General features: G+C 50.4%; 1 protein-coding gene across 1 annotated transcript in view; it reads right to left on the minus strand.

Annotated features, from left to right (window-relative positions):
* LOC128812973 (hydrocephalus-inducing protein homolog) overlaps window positions 1–22,377 on the minus strand; it is a 54,478-nt gene that overhangs the window by 302 nt on the left and 31,799 nt on the right. Inside the window, exons 2-13 of the mRNA XM_053987703.1 lie at window positions 18,503–18,622; window positions 17,222–17,341; window positions 15,316–15,450; window positions 13,700–13,899; window positions 10,486–10,610; window positions 10,158–10,362; window positions 8,818–9,010; window positions 7,610–7,709; window positions 6,263–6,381; window positions 4,893–5,113; window positions 2,907–2,974; window positions 553–785 (exon numbers count right to left, since the gene is read on the minus strand). Of these exons, the coding sequence (XP_053843678.1) occupies window positions 553–785; window positions 2,907–2,974; window positions 4,893–5,113; window positions 6,263–6,381; window positions 7,610–7,709; window positions 8,818–9,010; window positions 10,158–10,362; window positions 10,486–10,610; window positions 13,700–13,899; window positions 15,316–15,450; window positions 17,222–17,341; window positions 18,503–18,592 (1,809 nt within the window). The 5' untranslated portion in view covers window positions 18,593–18,622. The remainder of the gene's footprint in view (window positions 1–552; window positions 786–2,906; window positions 2,975–4,892; window positions 5,114–6,262; window positions 6,382–7,609; window positions 7,710–8,817; window positions 9,011–10,157; window positions 10,363–10,485; window positions 10,611–13,699; window positions 13,900–15,315; window positions 15,451–17,221; window positions 17,342–18,502; window positions 18,623–22,377) is intronic.

Here is a 22,377-nt window from a genome sequence, read left to right on the forward strand (position 1 = left end):
CTTAATTCTTCTCCTGGTCCATGTGTAGAGCACAGTCTCTGAGAGTAACAAAAGCCTTCTGGCAAGATCAGATTTGATAAACACACCTTGCTATCAGGGCATAGGTCAGCCAAATTGAAACATTAGACTAAAGCTCTACACACCACTGCATTCAAATTAAGGGGCCACTTTTTCATCTGTCTACGATGACATAGATGCAGAGGAAATCTGACTTAAACAGAATGAGTTCAGCTTTACAGCAGGAATCTGAGGGCAAAGTGTGGCCCAGCAGGTGCTGGGCAGTTCATGGCTGCAGTTTTTTTGTCTCCACTGGAGATCCCTGCAGTGAACACTAATTGTTCTGCTCCCCGGGAGAGGAGAAATGAGATTTTGGAAACAAAACAGTGCTCCTTGAGGAACATCCCGAGGAACCCAGCTAGCAGAGGCCTCACACCAGTGCAGATCTCTCACTCACACGATGCTCAAAGCTGGCACCAGAGCTAAAGCCCTCCCACACTCCGGTGAAGCTTCAGCCCTGGTGCTGAAGCGTCTGTGGCTGGGCTCTTCCCATACCTTGATATCCCGGTGTCCCTGGGGGAGGATGGTCCCTTGCATGGGATTCATTGTAAACTCTCTTGGCTCCGGGAAAAAATGAATTCCCTCCGTCCCGGATGGGTCACTGTCGCTGTGTATTTGATCACAGCTATTCACAGCAGGCTGCGTGTCATCGTCCAACATGCGGAGCTTGAACGTCACGGGCACCGGGCAGGTGTTAGTCAGGCGAAAGCTCTTGGTGTAGGGAAAGCCTAGGAAAGGACACAAATATCCATTTAGGCACCAATTGTGGCATGACTCCTGGTGTGAATATCCTGGTAGGATGAAAGTGTCATTGGAGTTTAGCTCTTTATTAGCTGAACTACAGCTCACCCAGAAGCTGCATGAGGAATTAACCGTCACTTAGTTCCCTTTGACACCGATTCCAGACTGCAGCCTTGAAAATGCCCACTCCTAGCCCTGCTGTACACTGCAAGTTTCTCTCTTTGTGATGGGGAAGAGCTCCCTCACCTGCCCCAAACCAGTGCCAGTTATTTCTCAGAGATGAGTGTGCACCCAGACCGAGCATTTACATTTACTCTGAGAATTCAAGCTGTAAAATTCCCTGTTAAGGCTGCCAACACTCCCACCGTTTTCAAGATCTATAAACAGTGAGTCATCACTGAGAAGAAGCTACAGCAAAAGAAAGTGAGGATGTAGTCAGGAACTAGAACATGATGCAAAGCACCCTAATGCAGTTCCTCTCTGCAGGATCCTTAAGGCAGCTCTTGGTTTGGGCCAAACAGACTGAGCACGTGACAGCTCAGAGCCCACTCAACTGGAGGCAAACCCGAGCCTTGCTTTGAGATTAGCAATTAGGAACCATGTCCCACCCACCCAACAAACGGGGACATCACACCCATGCTGCTCACTGTGATTGCTGCCTGCAAGGGTTTACCCCAGTTTAGCTCTGAGATTTGCTTTCCATACTGGAAAGTCAGAGATAGAGCCAGGCACAGTGGGGATGTCCTGCAGAGCCCGGACAGCAGCCACAACCTGCTCTGCAGTGGACATCTGGCTGGGCTGGCCAGCTCTGTGGGGAGGAGACTTCTCCCCAGGCCTGCTCACCAAGAGGCATTGGAACACAGATGGGGAGAAAAAACAACTGCAGCTACAGCCCAGAGCTTCTCATCAACAGTGACCACTGCCAGCTCCAGCAGTGACTCCAGCAGGGAGGTAAGAGAGGCACAAAAAGGACAAACACAGATGTCAAAACCTCAAATGAGACTGACATCAACAGTTAAAAAGAAGCAAAGATACAACAGCTGCCTTCAGCTGAAGAGACCTTAGGAATGAAATTGGATTAAGCAGGATGAATCTCCTGTTTCAGAACCATATTTCTACCTGTTGCCTTTCTTGTTTCATTTATTCAAAAGGCAACTTGACAAGTGCCTCCGTGGTGATGCAGGCTGGGGAAGAAGCAGCTCAGGAAAGGCAATTACTTTTCTCAAAATGTTAATGAACTTCATTATTATGGGTTTAGGCTCCGTAGTGAATTTTCCCCTTGGTCGAAAAAGGGGGATAGGGGTTTTGGGGGGTTTTGGCTGCGGGGGTGGGCTTTTCCATTCGGGGTTTTTGGGAGTTGTGGTGCGATGCCGTGGGCGGCTGTGAGGTCGGACCTGACCTCAGGTTCGGCAGGGAGCGGAGCTTCCCTTCCTCCCGCTCGGGGGTCGAAGGTCGGCCGTGTGCTGCTGTGGGAGGTTGTGTGCTTGGCCCCGGGACTGCCCTGGCTGCGGCTCAGCACTGGGATCCAACCCGCCTGCCTTCCCCGCTCCTGCCTGCTGCTGTCGGCCAGTGCCGAGATCCCCTCTGCCCGTGAGTTCGCCAAAGGAGCATTTCCTTCCTTCCTGCCCTGCCAGAGCCCACAGCCCCTCCTGCTGTCATCATAACTACACCAAAGGGGAAAAACGGTACTTGGCGGGTGGGCAACGTCTGTTCTTGCATTGTTGTCTGTGCTGTCCTGATATATTCTGGTAAAGAACTATTATTCCTTTTTCCCATGTTTTTTTTGCCTGTGAGCCCTGTACTTTCAAAGGTATAATAATTTGGTGGGAGGGGGTCATCTTTCCACTCCAGGAAGACTCCCACCTTCCTTGGCAGACATCTGTCTTTTAAAGCAGGACAGAGACAGCAGAAAATACTGACTTTCTATGCCTTGGTTCTGTTTGATCTCACAACGGCAGAATGCTACCTGAGGCACCAGCAGCCCTGGAGTTCACACCCTGAAGAGGCTGCTGTGGCAGAACATGAGTGAGGGATGCTTTTATGTTCAAGTGCTCCATTTTGGAACACACAGATCCCTCACGCTGTGTCCCAGCCCAGGGAACACTCACCAAAGGAGATGTCCCCGAAGCTGAGCTCATCGACATTGAAGTGTAAAGTCGGTCCAGCGACACACCCCCTGCGACAGCGAGGACAGAGGAGGAAATGGCTTGGTTAAAGGGAATTGCAAAGGTCTGGCAGTCGTGGCTTGGGGGCATAAAACCTGGTGTCAGGGCACGGTGGGGTTCAAATCAACACAGCACCATGTGCTCAGCACAGCGCCCCTGTGGAGGCAGCTAAAGCCAAGTGGCCAGCAGCCAACAGCCACTGATAGGGCTTTGGGCACAGGGCAGGCAGGAAAAGCCCCCGGGTTGCTGGTGGTCCCATGAAGGACCCTGAACACACACCCAGACATGGCTCCGTGCCTCAGTTTCCCCATCTGTAATGTGATGGACATAAAGGTGCCCCCACAAACTTCTGTACTTTCCAGCTACAGGTGCCCTGCTTTGCTACTTCTGAGCTGTAACTGCTGTTCCCATGGAGGAGCTTTCTCAGGAGAGTTTGACCCACACAATCATTACAGACAGAGTTTTGAGACATGAAGCCAGGGGAGCCCCAAACATGCTCTGAAAAGAGCAGCAACAGTTCTACACAGTGGACAGATGACTCCTAGAGGAAAGGACCAGCTTGTCAGCAGTGCACCAGCTGGCACAGCCAAGAGCAATAGCTTAAACAACCAAACAAGGGTGTCCTGAATCTAGCACACCACCTGACGTGTCCTTGAACTCAGCAGACAGACTCCAAAAGTCACCAACTGAAAATCAGCACTTGAAGCTGCACAACACTCACGAGTTTATTTCATGGTTGATGCCAATCAACGCCCACTCTGCCTTTTGGTTAAAAATCAAGGACCAGCGAGCTGTGCCTTCTGTTATATTCACAGGACTGCCACTGGCTCTGCTCTACACCTCTCAACAAGAGACACCTGCCTTTGCTCAAGGAGGAAGCTGCTTATGCAGAAACATCCCATGACCACTTTGGGGGAGGGACAGAGGAGAATCAATTATTTGATGGTGAAAGGTTCCCTCTTGCTTTCCAAAATAAAAAAGCAGCACTTTTCTTCCAAAAACAAAGCCAGCATAATTGTTTCTCCACTATGGACAGACCTTCTGACCACTTTTCTCTTGCTAAGTAATAACTTGCTTGTTCTTTTTTTATCCATCTCCCTTATCTTACTGGTATAATCAACTGCAGAGTGCTGTAATTTCTTTACTGCCTTGACCCAGTGCCTCCCAACAGCAACAGCCTAGCTCCAAAGCTCCAGAGCAGCCAGCATCAGATCTCCTGCTTACCCTACATGATCCTAGCAGCACGTGGCTCAGGCTAGCAGGGACAAGCCCTCGTGTGCTGTGGTCCTGAGGACTGAGCTCTGCCTCCCCTTTTATCAGCCCTTGCCCCTTTTGCTGGGCCAGGATTATGTCTTGCAATGGCACTAGCCCATAGGACGACGCCCAAGTCCTTGGGACAGTTCCTGCTGCACAGTTCCCCGTCTCCCACATCAGCCCTTGCCTGGCTGTGGAAAGGAGCTACCAGGGCACTCTCTGCACAGGAGTTGAGAGCACGGCTTGTCCCCCACAGCATGGCTGTGAGAGGTGAGGTGAGGAGGCTGCTGCCCATCTGGGATGGATTATTAATGGAAGTTTCTACAAACACTGCTGCTGGTGCAGAATCACCCAGGCTGGCCAACCTCCAAAGCCCTGGGGGCCTTGCTGGCTGTTCAGGGGGGACATCCCAGAGCAGCTACTGCCCAAAGCTGATCCATCCCACTGCCTGCCATGGCCCAAGGCAGAGGGAGATCCCTGCAGGGAGGAGTCATTCCAGCTCCTGGGTACCACCCAGGGCAGGAGGCATCCTCACACTAAGGTAATTCCAGGATCAGAGCAGTGATTAAGACCTCAGGAAACACCTTTTTTCTCTGCTCAACCCCAAAATGAGGTAGCTGGGGGATGTCCCAGGGACAGCTACAGATGTGCCCACCAAGCTCCCACAGTCCTTACCTGATGGTCAGGATGGCAGGCGTAGGAGATCCAGCCACACTGAACTGGAATTCTTCCTCAAACATCCCCAACACGGTGGCATTGAAGGAGATCTGAATAGTCTGGATCCCACCTGGTGCAATGATGCCCTCCTCAGGTGCAAACTTGAAGCAGAATCCCTTCCTGGTTGAAGGGATATAGGTGAAGGGAGCATCAATAGCTCCTTGGTTAATCAGCTTCACCTGCAGCAGCAAGAAAGCAAAATGGAAATACATGTGGAATCTTCCCTTCTTGTGAGTTATTTTCTAATGATGCAATTAACACCCAGAAAAGGCAGAGGATGCTTTGTGCTGCTGAATGGCAGAAATTTAAAAATACAAGAGGACAAGGTCTGCCTTTGGGTTTTCACGCAAAGCCGTGGTAACTCCACATAACTGCAGTCACCCTGGGGTTATCCCACGGACACAGAGCAGTCCACCTCTGGTCAGCATCACCAAGCTCATTCAGACCTGGCCCTGAGAGCAACGTGGGGTGATTGCAGCTGCGTAGTGAATCACCACAGAGCTGCTGCTGCCCCAGTTAGCAGAGCTCCAACAGTACCATCTACTCATTCACCTTTTCTCATACCATGAAAACAATACATTGATAATGAGGCATCAGCATCTCAATGTATAGACAGCACCATCTTTGGGTAAGAAAAATAAGCGTGTCTTTCCCTTCCACAGTTAAGCTTTTGAAAGTGTCTGGCATGATGTAGTGCTTCATTTTCTACCTCTTTCAGTTGCTTTCTCATGGTTTTGGTTTTTTTTGGGTTTTTTTTTTTGGTTTTGTTTTTTTTTTTTTTGCAAACTTGACACTATTGTGGGGGAGGCAAAGAGGTAGAAAAATCCTTTGCTTTATTCCCAGGAACACGTTTCACTTTCTAGAGCCAGAAATGCACCAAGGCTGAAGTGTGGTGAGGGACTGGTCAGCAAGAGAAAGAACTCCCAAGCTCTTTGCAAGGGCCAGCACTCAGCCAGGAGGCTGGATGACTTTCCTGTGACTTCCAGGAATAAGCAGGAGACACTTGACTGGAAGCTGTTTGCAGTGGACTGAAGCTTAAATGCAGCCAGTGTGTTCCAGCTGCTTCTGAACAGCCCAGTACAAAGGTTTCATATGCCAAGGGGTTGTTTTGCAGGAAGCCTCCCAGCTGATCCCTAAGGAAGGCTGCCCAAAAGCAGGGAGTGGGGCTTCATGAACAACAGACACACCTTTCTGACCCCCCTAGATTTGACCAGTACATCAAATATTCCCTGCTCACAACTGCCCAGGTTGCCAGGAATTCCACAGCTCCACCAGGCTTGCTGCTGCCTCAGGAGCCATCAGGATCCATCCCAAGCCCTGCTGCTCACCTCATAGACGTGGAGGGTGTCAACAAGAATTTTCCCAAGATTCAGTGAAGGACAGCTGAATTCAAGCAAAGGTCCTTGGCCTTCCCCTTTGAGGCGAAGGGTCATCCTGCTCTCACGGCCTGGGGAGAGATGTCCATTTCAGTACAATAATTCCCTCTGTTACACTGCATTTTCCAGGCTGCCTCCGTGCTAGTCCCTGACTCTGAGCTGGATGCAACCAGCTCCTGATGCTGCAGGAGAAGATAAGGACCCTTCTCTTCCCTCAGGACATATCCCTTGGGGCTGACTTGCAATTCCTAACCCATTCCTGGGGCTGGTTTCCAATTTGAGCCACCAGTTTGCTGAGTTTAAAACATCTCAGATGTCCTCCAGTGACGGGCCAAGGAGTAATGGGTAGAAATTGAAAGAAAGGAAATTTAGGTTAGATATTAAGAAGAATTATTTTACTGTGAGGGTGGTGAGACACTGGAGCAGGTTCTCCATGGAAGTTGTGGAGGTTCCAGCCCTGCAAGTGTTCAAAGCCAGGCTGGATGGGGCTTGAAGCCACCAGGTCTAGTGGGAGGTGTCCCTGCCCATGGCAGGGGCCTTGGGACTAGACGAGCTTTAAGGTCCCTTCCATCCTTAACATACTATGATTATGTGGTTTCCTTCCCATGCACTTAGAGGAGCTCTGAAATCCATTCAGTGAAGGCACAAAGCTCATAAAGAGTTTGGCAATCGCCAAACTACCTGGCCCAGCAGCACACGACTTTGTTGCCAAAGTCCTCAACTTCTGGCACTCAGCATTGTGTTTCATTTCCACAGACTGAGCTGCAAGGTGACAATTCCCACACAGGGACAGAAGCAGCTGCTGGCCAAGGGTGCTCCTTCTGCAAACACCCTGGGCTCAGTGGGGCTCAGGCACCTCTGGTCTGGTGGTGTCTGGGCAGTGGGAGGTGATCCAGGGTCAGGGAGCCCATTTCTAACTCAGCTCCTACCACCTGATGATGGAGCCATGTCAAATGGACCCATCCTGGAGGTCAGTGGTCTCTAGAGGGGCTTAGTGCTTGCTCACTAAAGCTCTTCTGCTCTGTAGCTCTTTGGCCTTTGAGGAAATGCTGGCAAAGCCATGGCATGAAAATCTCTCCCTGCACTGCCTGGGTGGTTTTGGGATCAGTAACCCAGACACAGGATTCTGAGCCCTGGCCTTGCACGGGAGACTCCCTGGAAGCTGCAGGGCCAGTGGGGTGTGCCAGCACTGCCCTGCTGACCAGGGACTCTTCCCAGCAGTTACAGGGGAGCCCAGTGGGCTCAGGCTTGCACCATGGCTGCACTGAGGGTGAGAGAAGCAGGGGAAAGGAGCTGTACCTGAGATATTGCAGTAAGCCATACTTTGGTACTTCAGTGCCTCTAGGGGTTTGAAGGTCACCTTGATTTCGGCCGAACAATGCGGCCCAATTTCTCCCTCCTAAAACAGAAAGGGACAGCAAAACATTTCTCTTCAAACTGCATATTTCTTGTTTTCAACCACAGTCCTGTAAGCCTTTATTTAGAGCATCAGTGATGAGTGAACAACTCAAGGAGCCCAAGGAAGCACTCCAAACCCAGCTCAGCACACCGCTGGAAGCTCTCAGTGCTCAGCTGATCAGCTCCCACTCTCCACAATATTCCTACTGCTCTGACACAAGCTCTTGGTCACATCCTGCTGCTGTCAGCTACAGTGGGATGCAACTGCCACTGTGCACTGGTGGCTCTTGGCCTGAGATGGGCCATAGGAGTAGCCAAGGAGGGAACATGATCCCCTTCCTTGAAATACAAATATTAGTTAACCTGTTTTGAAAGAATGCAGAGGTTGGGATTATTCTGGGGTTTACTCCAAGATGAGAAGGGATTTTGCACTGTGCAGACACCAGGCATTCATAATCTCTCACAATGCCAGTACTCAGAATCAGGGTGGGAGGATGTGGCAGTTTGCTTGCACAAACAGAAAAGGAAAAGGTTTTCTGTCCCTGTGTGCAAGAGAACTCATAAGGCCCATTTAAACCTTCCAGCCTTGTGTCCAGGCTCTCAGATGACACTGGGAGGGACACTCAGAAATAGTGCAAGGCGTGGTTACAGGAGGGGATTGGCATTTCTGTGATTAACCTCGGGCTGAATTTGGCCTCCTTTTCCCAGCGAACCATTGCAAGCTTCAGGTCAGTATGTGAACTGGCAGAGCTCCAACACCCTCTGCTGAACCCCAGGCACCACGTGTCGGGGGAGCCCCTGCCTACAATAACTGCTCCCTGTGGACACTGCAAGGACACGCACGGAGCGCCCTTGAGCTCGAGCCCTGGCAGCAGAGCTCGGCTTTGTCAGGCTCCCAGCCCTGCCTTGAGCCTGCAGGGCAGAAATGCTTTCAGCAGGGAGCTCTGCAGCCACACCAGAAACTCCATGTCCTCCCTCTCAGCACATCCAGCCAGCTGAGGATCTGCCGAGTGACCGCATCTGGGGGCAAGGGGGGCGGGGATAGGGTGGGTGGGAGGAGGAAGAGGAGGAGGAGGAGGAGGAAAATGAGGTTCTCAGCTATCACTTACCAATGGCTCAATGAAAAAAACTTCATCGGAGAACAGCATGGGGTCTTGTTGCACCTTTGCCACCTCCTCCTCGACCACGCTCTTCAGGATGCCAATGCGATCTTTACAAAAGCCCTTCACCTTCCGTATTTTTTCCTCCTCCATGGAAGTTTCCACCCACACCTCACTTGGCACGCGCAGCGAATTACACTGCCTGCAGCCACAGGGAGACACAAGGCCAGCAGATCGTTTAATAAGCCACATATTTGCAGAGAGAAGTGTGAGTGCAGGAGAGCAAAGCACTTGGGAAGGAGCAGCAGCAGCTCCCCAGCAAGGGCTGACCCCAAGCCATGGGGGTCCCACATGGATCAGAGGATAACTTGCTGTTCACTGGCACAGCAGGTAGTTTTACTTCACACTTGCAAGCTCAGGAGACATTTCCAAAGCCAGCAGCCCTCAAGAGAACCTCCTGGCTCAAAGCCTCTGCCAAAACTGAGGGAGAATCCACCAGCCACCTCAGCTGGCTTTTCCTACCACTGAGTTGCTCGGGGGAGGCAGATAAAGATCATGGAGCACCCCCTGGGAAGGGGAGAGGAAGCTGGGTTGCAGCTACGTGTTACCAGCATCACTCTTTGTTTCTGCCATTTTGGACCTGCCCTGTTCCCTACTCTGCCTTTCACATGAGCATCCCAGAGCACTTCCAAAGGAAATGGATGAATTCAGGCACTGCCGCCCTTCAGCGACATTCAAGGTTTTATATGCAATATGCATGAAAACAGAGGCTCTGAGAGGGGAAGGGACTTTGTTGTGCAGGAGGGAACAGCAAACTCCTGTAGAGACCTTTGCATGATCCCATCCCAGTGCATGGTAGTAAATGTCATGAGAGGGAAAGGATCCTGCACAATCTCATTAAAAAGTCCTCTCTGCTCTGAGATCTCAAAAGCTTCACTGACAGCAGGACAGGAGGAGACAACCAGCCTGGATGGGCAAGGAGGTTTTGAAGGAACTAAGGGAAAAAAAGAGGGTGCATCACCTTTGGAAAGAGGGGCTGGCAACTCAGGAAATGTTTAAGGATGTTGCCAGGTCATGTAGGAAGATGATTAGAGAGGCAAAAGCTCAATTAGAACTTGAGGAAATCCAGTCATTGCAATCAACCTTTCCTTCCCAAAATGCCATGGTTGGAGTATAAATGGAACTGGAATGCTAAGTGCTGAGCTCCTGAAGCCCAGGGACACACACCCTCGTGCCAGGGATGGTTTACTTGGCCTAAACCATTCAAAAGCACCAACAGCCCCCTGAGGCCATACGTTAGTTTCAGTCTTGGGCCATGTCTCTCACTGAAATGCATCTTTCAAACCAACCTCCTCTTCACTTCATTCTCGTCTTCCTCATCAAGAAAAGTCTTCCACTGGAAGTGGGCTGTGATGTTACTCCTGTTTTCGATGAACACGGTTGTGTGGTTTGACATGGTGATGAAAGTCTTCTCAACCTCCACGGAACTTGTGCTCAACCCAAGGTTGAGATCTACAGCTTCTCCATGGAGCTTTGTGTGGATCCTTTCTTCACCTGGAACAAAGCAAGGGGGACTCTTTGCTCAGCTCAGTGGCTGATGGAAGCACAAGGGGGATGGGACAACAGGGAGTGATGGGGCAGAACTGTCCTGTGCCCTGTGCAGGGCCCAGCACTCACCTGTGTTGCAGCACGCTACCAGGGACCCGAAATGGTCACCATTCGTCAGCGGGTGAAATCCCACTGTCACCTGCATGCTGTCACCAGCGCCCAGAGTTCCCGTGGCTGGAACCACGAAGAAAGGACTGCAACACAGAGAGAGGGATCAGGACTCGGGGGGACACCTGGGCATGAGATTCCTTCTGCAGTGCAGCTCACTTCAGCTCACTTGGGCAAGCAGGGAGCAAACCAACCAGTCAGCAGGAGACAGACAGAACAGGCAGGATCAGAAACAGCCACTGACCCACTTCTGAGCAGATCCAGCCCTCAGAGGATCCTGTGGGTAAAAGGACCTCATCTCCCCCATACTCTGCATCCAGCCCTCTGCAATGAGACTCAAGGGTCCGACTGCCAGCAATCCCATCAGAGAATGGTTTGTGAAAAGCACGGAGAGGGTTCAGAGCTGTCTGCATGCACAACTTGACACTCACTGCCTCAGGAATTTCTCTTTTCCTGCTGCCTATAAACCTCATTGCAAGAGATGCAAATGTTAGGGCACTACCTGTCCTGTGAGATTACAGCCTGGAATCAGACAGGGAGAAGGAACTTCTCCTTGAAGACCAAAGAATAGCTACTGTTGAATTTGCAGTGTGGTTCTTTGGTTTATTTTACCTTGAAAATGTCCTGATTTAGCCTAAAAGGGCACATTTTACCAGCATTTCAGTGAAAGCTGCTCTAAGAAAAGGAGCAGTCAAAACTCTGAAAGAGTGCAAATGCAGATTAGAGCAACACAGTGACATGGAAACCCAAAGGAGGATGCCATTTACAATCTGAAGGATCTGGTCCCAGCTAAATGAAGCACCATTAGCAGAAGCACATCAAGGAAACAGAACAGGAGCTTTCTATTTACCAGCCATGCAGCCTGGGACTGTGGGTCGTCACCCAGGCTGGTATCTGTTTGATTGGCCCAGCAGAGAAACTCTGTGTAATGTGTTGGAAATAATGATGCAAACGTGTTGGTGCACTTTGGATTTAACAGGAGCAATTAGGATTGGTCACCAGGTAAAGAGCTCTTGCCTGACAAACGCAAGACTCTGTGCTTTGATGCTCAGGGACAGCTCAGGGAAATGTGCTTCTGCCCAGCAGCTGCTGGGCTTTGTGCTCTTCTACAGCCCCACTGAGGAAACAAAAGTTCCTGGCCTCGGTGCTTTGCTGGTGGCCAATCTGTCACTTAGAAGTGTGTTCTGGGGAGTTTGGTGATGAATGCATCACACACAAAAATAAAGAGAACATCTGGCAAGCTGAACTTGATTCATGTCAGTTGCTTCAGGTTCTGCTCATTAAGGATCTATTGCTGCAAGGATGGGCCTGGCCTGTTCCCATTACCACTAGTGGGAACATCACTACTGGCTGATGGAGAAGCCTTGGGCCAGCAATGTTTATGTGCTGGACATGAGACTTTGGAGGGAGGGGAGGAAAGACAAGGCCCCACCAGCCCCAGAGCCAGATTAGTGTACGTGCTCCTGCATCTGCCCCGGGAGTGATGCCAGGACTGCTGCAGGTCTCTGCTGGGGCTTGGGGCAATCAGTGCCTGGTGTGGGCAAGGCACAGGATTTTTTCTTATTCTTTTGCCAGGGATTTCACCAGGACAGAGAAACTGCCAGTTAAGGGAATCCCTGGCCACACTTCAGCACTCCATTCCATTCCATTCCATTCCATTCCATTCCATTCCATTCCATTCCCACTGCTGCCCCATGTTACATGCTCCTGCCCTCAGATGGCAGGATGGGAATAACATTCCTGGGGGTGACTTCAGGGGTTGTCTGAGAAAGAAGGTATCTTCTTATTTTCAAATTATCAGGAGAAGAAGATCCAGCCAAGTCCAGGACTCAGTTTCAGGACTGAAAAACTGAGTGCAAATCAGCCCCTGCATCTTCTACATCCCTGGGTTGTACCCAGCAGACTCCTATGTTACTGCTGTAGCAGTCATCTCTCACACAGACCTGGCTCCCCAAGACCCAAGGACACAAGCTCTACAGCTAAACTTAACTCCTCTGAATTTCAGCCAACATCACTAAGCTGTTCCCTGAGCCCACAGATAGAAGAGCTGTGAAGGAGACATCCCTCATACTGTAATAACCAAATGAAAACCACTGCCAAGAGATGGGGCTGGCAGGCTAAATTTTGGCCTTTTATCTGTAAATTGTGAGCTGTTCCTTAAGACACTTCTCATCCTGTTAGATGTGCCCTTTCAGTGAATCACTACTGCACCCAACAGGCAGAAAAGATAAGGTATGGAGGGGGTTTTAATAGGTTGTTTTCTTCTACTTTTTAACTAGGTCCATTTGTATGTTTTCTTGTATGGCATCTCAAGACAGGTCCAGATCTCCCAATGGCACCTTGCAATCCCCAGACACTGGTCTTGCTTTGAGCAGTGTGTCTGCTCAGATGATTTCCAGAGGTCCCCTCCAGCAGAAGTTATTCTGTACTTTCCTAAATCAGCCCAACTGCTCTTCACATATTCCTTAAACATCTCCTCTTTCCTATACACCTGTGCATGTACCTATGGGCATGTGGCATATTGACAGGCATTAGAGGAGCTCGACCTGCAGGAAAGTTCCCAAAGAAGAATTCATGATCTTTTGGCAAACATTTAACACAAACCAAAATGAAAAGACGGCAGAAACACAGCAACTTCAGAGTATTTAGAAAGAAATCTCAATGAAAGGGGGCACAACCTTATTCAGAGATTTAAATCATCTGTTTGAAATTTTAAACTGGCTTTCAAAGGTTCATCATGGAACAGAAGAGGTGACTGATGCCCTCAGCTGACAAGGGAAATCAGGTCAGCTTTAAGTAACAGGAAGTGCACCGGCTGCCTGCAGCACAGCTCAGGGGACCACTGGAAAGCCACGTGCCCATGGCCTCCCAGAGAATGGCTCTATTTGGCTGACAGTGCTGAGTAAGCATTTCAGAAGCTGCTTGTGCTCAGGAGGGTGCAAGCCAGCTACTAACATGTTCCAGCACCCTCCAGGAAATCTGGGACAGAGAAAGCTCAAAGGCTGCATCCTGCTAAGAACACTGAAAGCAAGAGCAGATGCCATCCATCCTGCTCACTTCCAGCAGGGCTGCAGGGCAGCAGCGGCGATGCTCTGGTTCCTTTTGCTGCTCTTTCCCAACTCTGTTATCACCCAAGGGTGATATCCTCTGCACAAAAAGAGATGAGCTGCCTCACCTCTGGGTGCTCAGCTGGTAATGAGCTTCCAGGTTACCAGTGTTGCGAACCAGCAGAGTCTTCTGGGTGCTGTACTTGACTGGACACTTCAGGAAGTCCAGGTGGTCAGGGAATTCCAGGATAGCTTTGGCACCAATGGCCCGAATTGGCACAACTATCCTTTCCTTTGCAGTCATGCAGACGAGCTCGTGGGAATAATCCTGCAGGAAAAGAAACTAGCTCAGCACAGGGCATTTAGTGCCATCCCCGTGGCAGAAGAAAAATCATTTCTATAACCCTTCAAGGTGTCAGGTTACCTATTCCACCCTAAAATGAACACTAAATTCTACTAACACGTCACATTTTAAAGACACCAGTGCACTTTGCAAAACCTATCTCAGTGGCATTAAGCTCTTGTGCCACTTGAGTCATACAAAGAACTGCCCTAGGCCACCATAATTTTTACTCTAAATTTTAATGATGTAAAAATAATTCCTAAGTTCCTTCTAAGGAACATGGAGCTAGGGAACACAGGACATTCCTCTTTAGGTTTCTATATACCCACTGTCTGAGAATAGGACAAAGTGTTAAACTGACTCTAAGAAGCAGAAGGAAGATGAGGAAACAGCTGCACCCAAAGAGATCCTGCACCTCTGGCCTGGTGTAGAAAGATCAGTTGGCTCAGAACTCCCCCTCTAACTTTGCCTCTCCAGGCAAGTCAGGAGAAGAACAGTGCTAAGAGGTGGCAGGATGCTGTTGGAAAGAGCCTCTCTCTGCTTTCCTGCAAGGCTTCCTCCCTTCCATGCCATGTCCCAAACCCTTCTGTATCAACAAGCCTCCGGATCAAGCACTGAGATCAGACTTGCCAGGGCCCCAGCACTGGTGTTCAAACCTCCCCACAAAAGCAGGTTTGGCACGGAATGGGTGCCAGCTGACAGAGCCACCACAGTGACAGGCATGAAGACAGAGCCACAGCAGTGTCACTGCCACAGGCTCTGGGCTCACAGCTCTGCCTGCAGGTTGTACCTGCCCTATACAAGCTCTTTCAGGCAGGTGTCCAAGTCCCCTGCAGCTCACCAACCTCCTGCTGACTAAGGGCACCTAGAGCCCAGTGTGCCTGTGCCAGGCTGGGCTCACGGGCACAGCACATCCTCTGTCCTGGCCCTGCAGCTGTATCACGGTCAGTTGTGCTCTGGGACAGCACAGCTGCAAGGCTGGAGAACAGAGGGTGTGAAAAAGCACTGTCTTTGCTCCAGCCCAGGGTGAGGCAGGGAAGCTGTTGCCAGTCAGGAAGGAGGAAAGCTCTCCGACCTCTTTGCCCCTCTAGTGTGTTCCATAATAATTAAAGCCCTTCCACTGTACCTAGAGATGGCCGAACATCTATCAGCACCCCTCTGTCATTTTCATACTGTTCCCTGTGCATCTTCCCTTGGGAATGCTCAGGAATGTGCAGGGAGGGGAAGCAGAGCCTGTCAGGCCCAGGTGCAGTGCCTGACAGCACGTGCCAAGCAACGAGTGGCGGCAGGCTGCCTGCCCACAGCCTGGAGCCAAGCTCACAGCATGGAATGGGCTGTACCCAGGGTGCAGGGAAAACAGTGGCTTTGGAGGTAATTCTGTTTTGGCTCCTCCAGGCTCACCTTGATCTCATCAGGGGTAAAGCGGATGCGCACACGGGCAGACGCGCCCGGTGGCACGATGTGGTACACATCACTGGGGCACGCCAGCTCGAAATAAGGTGAGCTCTCCATGCAGACCTTCACCATCCCAGAAATCTGCAAGAAAGACATGAAACGATGATTTTGCCACTTGTAGAAACAGGACGAGAGGAGAGCTGTCCGTGCCCTGGTGACATCTGTCCTTGACCCCTTTTCCAAAGCACCTTCAGCTGTGGAGGTACAGGCACATAATTCACAAGGGTGAACTTGAATCCCCTCTGTCTGGGCCCAGCACTTTGGCCAGGGGCAGTAGGGCAGTGCGTGGTGGGAAGGAAGGGCCAAGCAGGTCAGCACCAGCAGGACGGACACAGAGCACCTGAACCAAGTCATCTGCATATTCAACAAGGCCAAAAAACCTGCTGGCTTCTGCCAGCACACAGCCATGCAGTAGTCGTGTTCCAGAGGGGGAATGTGCTGCCTGAAGGCAAAACAGCACATTATCCTGGGGGAAGGAAGAAATTCCCTTTTAACAGATCAGGTTTGGGTAGGGACGTTCTGGGGATAGAGTCATGCAGGCAGAGCAGCAAGAGAGGAGACCAAACACTGTGGCCTTGCTGGGAATAAAAGCAAACCTGAAAAGCAAAAGAAGGAACACAGCAAGACAATCCCTAAAACAAGGAGATGGCAAAAGAGAATTTAAATGGGCAGTAAAGCAGCAAGGAAGAATCATAAAACCATGAGAGCAATCAGCTTGCCAAAAGCGATGGAAACACAGACAGGCTGTGCCTATCGACTGTGGGCTTCAAAGGCACTTTCTGCCTGGAGAAACATGACCAGCACTGGCTGGCAGTGTGGTTCCAGTATTAAAAGCCAATCTTGGCTCTCCAGGGGTTCTTGCTGCCTGTGCAGGCAAGCTGGGCTGCTGGGCATTCCTACCTGCAGCCAGCAGGCCAGGTTCTGCCCTCTGGGACATACAGACACAGCAAACATGCATTTTCTAGCACACAGATATCAACCCCTGAGCACCAAAATGCTCTCCAAAAGTCTAACCCAGGCGATTTTGGCTCCCTCCTGTCTCTTCCCACCAGCCCACTCTTGGCACAGGGCTCATCTGGGAAAATGTTTCCCTGACTGAAATTCAAATGGTCTCCATTTTCCTCTTTACAGTGGAACACAACTGGTGACATTTTTCAGCTTTTTCCCCTCTCAACTCTCTTGGGAAACTGCAAAACAATCACAAGTGAAAGCGAAAACCTCCAGGAGCACACGGCTTTGGATGTGCTGTGGTTCTCCAAAGGGAAAGCAGAGCACCATGTTGCTTTTGGAAAAGCTGAGCAGAGCTGAATGAAGTTTAGCAGGAGCCTGAAGTGGCACCTAAAGGCCTCCCACTGCATCTGCTACATCAGCCTGATTCCAGGGCTGTTTCAGAGCACACTTCCTGCAGTGCCAATGCCATTAATGAGAAGTGATTCCAGCATAAAGTGGAGAAGACTCAGCCCCTGAGCTTTGACTGTGAGCTGCACAAAGGGAGCCAAACAGGCTGAGAGAGACAGAGATTCCTACCAGGAACCAAGATTAACCAAGGAGACACAGGATGTGGTATACAGTCAAGGCAAAGCTTGAGAGCAGGTAAGAACCCTCAACATTCCTATCACTCCAGAGTTTTCAAGAGAAGGAAACTCCTTTGGGATAGATACCATCAACGCATGGCCAAAATCAGGGGAGAATTCCCAGCACAGGAAGATTTCCACCATCTTGCAGAACAAAGGTGCTGAGACATTTTCTTCTGCATGTGCTGCAGCAGATAACTTGCTTTGCTGTACACTCTGGGAATAACAGCACTCTCCTCTTCCAGCACAGAGTTAAAGCTCCAGGTGCCGGCACTTACCTTGTCCTTATTCATGAAGGACAGTGCCATTTCAGAGACCTCATGGGCGACGAAGTTCTGAAATACCATCTCTGGTGGGGAAACCCGAAACAAGCTCTGTTTCAGGGCAACTGGTGGCAGCTGGAGAGGCGAGAGAGAGCAGGGAGAGGTTCAGCTGCTGGGAGGAAGGTTCATGAAGGACAATCTTACACTGATCCCAGTGAAGTACAGACTCTGCGTGAGCACGTCTGCCCAGCCCACACTGGGGTAACAGTGGCTCACCCACCTCTGCTCTGAGCTGAGCAAGAGCTGCTTGATCAGCTCAGAGCAGGCTCGAGCCAAGCTGCTCTTCTGGCATGTATTTCTCCGGGTTTCCTTCTCCAGAGTGCCAGGCAGCACTTTCCTTAAGCACAGCCCTGTGCCCACTGGGGCACTGACTGAGCACTCATGGAGTAAGTAAAACCCAAGAATTTACTCTATGGGAACCAATTTTGGGATGTCCTTTACTCTGAGACAGGGAAACAAAGGCCCACACAACTGCAAATATTTTTTTTTTTTTTTTTTTTGATCTAGAACTTAGGCATCAGTAAGAAAAGAACAGTACCAGAAGAGGTGTGAAAGATGAGGTGATATTTGGCTGAGGCCAAAAGGTTATTAAGTGAAAGAATGGAATTTGTTGGTTCTATGTGTTGTTTGTGGTTTGGATTTGTTCAGGTTGGTTTGTTGGGTGTTGCTGTGAGCTGGGAGAAGGACAGGGTTGAAGACCTGACCAAAAGGAAGTAGGATGAGAGGGAAGGGGAGGCGAGTCTCCTTTACATCTGGCAGCCTGCAAAATCTAACAGCCTGGCAGGGTCCAACACATTGTTCCAACCCAGAGCATGAATGCAATTTGTTTTGTTCAATCTGCAGTAATTACTGCAGGTCCTCGGCCTTCAAAGGCCAACGCTGCCACTCTGGAGGGAATCCTATGACCCCGAGCATTTGATGGTGACCACACCAAAGTAAGAGGTGGCTACTTCAGCAGGAGAATGGCAAATGGCAATTTTGTGCCTTTGTGTCCCTAGCCTTCCCCCCACTCTTTTAGCAATGGCAGCTACACTCCAGCACACCCCAGCAGCTTCAGCAGAGGTTGTTTGTGTCGGCTTAGTGCAGATCAGGACTCCCAGTCCACCACTACCAGCAGTTTACAATGACAACAGGACCTGGACACTGAGGTGTTTTGCTGGAGGCAAGCCTGTCACAAGCACACACCCTCCTCAAACTTCACATCAAACAGAAAGGAAAAGAGCAGGAAAAGGCTACCTTTGGGCGAGTCTCGCTCATGTCTAGAAATGGGCTAATTCTGGGCAGAATACTCCCCACAGTGCCGTGGGGAGTATCCTCCTTCTTCATGTTGAGAATCTGGAACTTAGAGGGAATCAGCTGAAAGGCAAAAAAAAAAAAAACAAAAATAAAAAAAACAAAAAAACAAAAACAAAAACAAACAAAAAACCCCACACCAAATCAGCAAGAGCATCAGAAATGTGCTTGTTCAGAAAAGCTTCAGAAAAGCTTTTCCTGAACAAGTAGCACTGGTGAATAATTTGTGATCGCTAGGCACTAGGACAGTTCTGGAAGCCCTGGAAGTTACCTGCTGAAATACTTAGCACCAATAAATTAATAATACAGAGTGCAATACACATACTCCAACCACATGGCTGTGTCCCATTAGTCTCTCTGTGATTTGATGTGACATGTTTGGGGATTTCTGCTCTTTGGGCATTTGTTTCCTCATTGGATTGAGGCAGTGACCTTTTCAGAGAGTGGGGAGGAGCTCTCAGAACTCCCCTAACTCCATCCCTGCACAGCACTCAAAGCTCACAGCGAGGAGATAGCACTGCTGGGTGAATCCAAGAGAAGCAAGAAAGCAAAGTTGTACCAAGAGTGAGGTGCACAGGAATGTGCCCAAGTTTTCGTTCTCTCTGTTCATTAGCATTTGTTTTCTCTCTCTGGGCTCACAGGCCCCTTCACAGAAGAAAACAGAGGGATCTCCTGGAGAGAGCCTCAGCAGTGGGGCATCTTCAGTCAAGTGAGCTCCAGACGGCCAAGGGACCTTTGTGGCCCTGGCTCCAGTGCTGCCTGCAGGGCTGGATCTGCGCCCACACAGGAGATGAGAGAGAACAGCTGGCTGGGAAGCTCTTCCAGCTGGGACCAGCTGTGTCTCTCAAGGCTTTGGGCAGAGTTGGAGCTTCCCCCTCCCCCACGTGCCCGGGTGCCCAAGGGCAGGTTGGTCAGAGCAGCACAGGTGAGTGCCCAGCCTGGCAGAAGGAATTGCTGTGGCAAAGGGAAAGGGAAAGAAGCACATGCTCAGGGCTTCAGCTGCACATTGGTTTCACTTGGCTCCGGTGGCACAGCCAGGCAGGATGCTGGACTGTCCCTGAAACATCACACAGCGTTCCCTACTGCACCAGGACAGCCCCCACCAAGGGCCAGGAGCACGGCACAAAGAGGTGGGGAGGGGGTCTGCAGCTTCACAGGCTGCTGACAACAGGGGCGGGGAGAGGAGGGACATGAGGGGAGTTTCCAGCCTTAACACAGCCCCAGTGGCTACTCACAGTCTCAGGCTTCAGTCTTTCCCTGAGCAGAAGACGAGGGCTCGGTGTCTTTTTCGGGGATCCAGAAGCCATTTTGGAAGGAGGATGTTGCAGATGAGCGACAATGCCTCAGCAAAACTGGAAGGAGCAACAATGGAACTCTGAAAATCCACAACCCAATTCATGGCAGAGTCAAGGCATATATTGGTGCTAAAATTTTTATATGATTTGAAAGTAGCTAAGTGCTTGTTTGGCATAAGTAGCTAGTATTGTTAGGCCTCTAGTTTAACTTTATTTGAACTATATGGCTACACTGTGCAATTCAAAGATGGCTCATTCTGAAACCTGGAGCTAAAAAGCTGAACATTAATAATAGTTAGAACAGACAAAGCTGTTGCTTAAATATTACTTAAAAATAGCTCAAGTGGACCTCCTCTTCTTTAGGCTAAACAACCGCTGCTCTCTCAGCTGCTCCTCACAGGACTTGTGAAAGACTATTATGGAATATTAAGGCTAATGGCTTAAATATTGAGATAAAGGACTTTTTGCCCATTGTGACAAAACTGCATAAAGAAGCTGCGACCACCCAAGCCCACCCTTCCCTGAAAACGCCTCCTGACTGGAACTTGGGACTGTGAGTTAAGCTGCCTAAGGGAACTTGAGACAAGATAAAGGTGACACAACTGTCCTAGTAGTTCAGGTCTGGGGAGAAGTGAACAAGGCTGAGGGAGAAAAATGTATCCACAACAATGCCAAACCCAGCAGCTGTCCTGAAAATCAGCTCTGCCTGCCTTCAGGCTGGGCAAGTCATAGCCACAGACTCGTCTGCTGAAGCCAGGTTTGCATACAAACCTCCCATCAACAGAGGGGAAGAAGGAAATTTTGGGTGTGCAGCGTAAGCTCTGGTAAGATACAGTGGACACCCATCCTCCCTCACACAAACTGGCTCAGCTCTAAAACCCCCCACCCCCAGAAGGCCACATCCAGGGCACATTCCCATGAGGGGCAGCTGAGGGGGTGTCATAACCCATCAAAGACCTCCAAAGTGCCCCCAGACCCATGCCTGAGGCCTTGCACCAGATGACTGCATGGCATGCCACGTAACACAACAGACCTGAAAATCCAGAACCCAATTCACGGCAGACTCCAAGGATATACTGGTGCTCAAGATTTGATATTATTGAAAAGGAGCAAGAGACAGAGTCCAACTTGCCCCACCCCAGGGAGGTACCTGGGCAGTCCCACCTTGCCCAAATCTGCATTAATCCCCTGGAGTCTTACATTCTGTGGGACCTCACCACAGAGAAGACCAGAAGAGGATTTCGTGGGTTGGGTGGGATCCATGGAATGGTGATGTTTTCTACTAAATCTGTCTCTGTCACTCTCTTTCTTCCCCTCTTTCCAGCCCCCTCCCTCCCCACTCCTTTTTCTATTTCTTTCTCTCTCTCTTCCTCTTCTTTTCTTTCTCCTCTCTCTCTTCACAATTATTGTTACATAAAATCCAGACTATCAACTTTGACATATGATCTCATTTTGCACCTTAATTCAGGGGCATCTCCTTTAATAATTTTAATAACCAGATCATAAAAACGCACTGAAACTTGAACAGAACTCATTCACCTTTAAACCGTTTAAGTAAATATTATAGGAAAAAAAAAGTATAGACTAGTATATTTAGGAAATGTTGATTAAAAAGCACCATCAGTAGACTATATCTTGTTCATCCACTCAGCTGGACATGCCACTGAACTGAAGACTGGCATTATCCCATCCTGTATTTCCCTTTGACATTCTCTTTTAGAGCACAGACGTGGCAAAACCAGAAAGTACAGCTTGAGTCAGTCTTTACCTTCCACCGGAATTCAGGAGTCCTCGCAAAGACCAATTCTCCGCGAATCCACTGGACTCGCTCGCAGAGACCAATGCTCCGCGAACAATTCGCGTGGCGAATCGCCGAGTGCAGCCGCCTGAACGCGCCGGGGCTGCGAACAACCAGCCGGGAGCGAGCTCTGGGCAGCTGAGGCCGCAGCGCCGTCACAGACGGCGGCTCGCGGTTACCCGGCAGCCGCGGCACCCGATTGTGAGGCCGGGCCGGGGCCGGGACGCTGCGGCCGGGCGGGCCTCGGTCCCCGCTCCATCCCGCCTCGGTGCCCCCTCGAGCCGCCCTCGGTCTGCCTGTTCCAGCCCTGGTGCCCCCGCGGTCCCCGGGCACAGCGGCAGCAATTCGCTCCCGGGCCCGGAACGGGACGGCCCCGGCGGCAGCGCTCGATATCGCCGGAGCCTCGGCCCCAGCTCCAGGCTGCTCCACATCGGGAAAAGCCCGGCTCTGAACAGATCCTGTTCAGCGCATCGCCCCATGGCAATCTGCCAGCTGCAGCTCCCGGGCGCTGACATTTAGCTTCTCGTTCTTCTTAGGGACACACAAGTAGCAGAAGTCATTTCCTGGTGTCATGATTTATCACCTAATCTGCAGCCAGGAATCAGTGCTCCAGAAGACTGACGTTATTACATCCTGTATTTTTCTTTGGCATTCTCTTTCACAATACAGATGTGCTAAAAGAAAAATGTACAGTATTTATCAACATCCATCTTCAAATGAAATGC

The sequence above is a fragment of the Vidua macroura genome, chromosome 11, assembly GCF_024509145.1.
Source record: "Vidua macroura isolate BioBank_ID:100142 chromosome 11, ASM2450914v1, whole genome shotgun sequence".
Taxonomy (NCBI): Eukaryota; Metazoa; Chordata; class Aves; order Passeriformes; family Viduidae; genus Vidua; species Vidua macroura.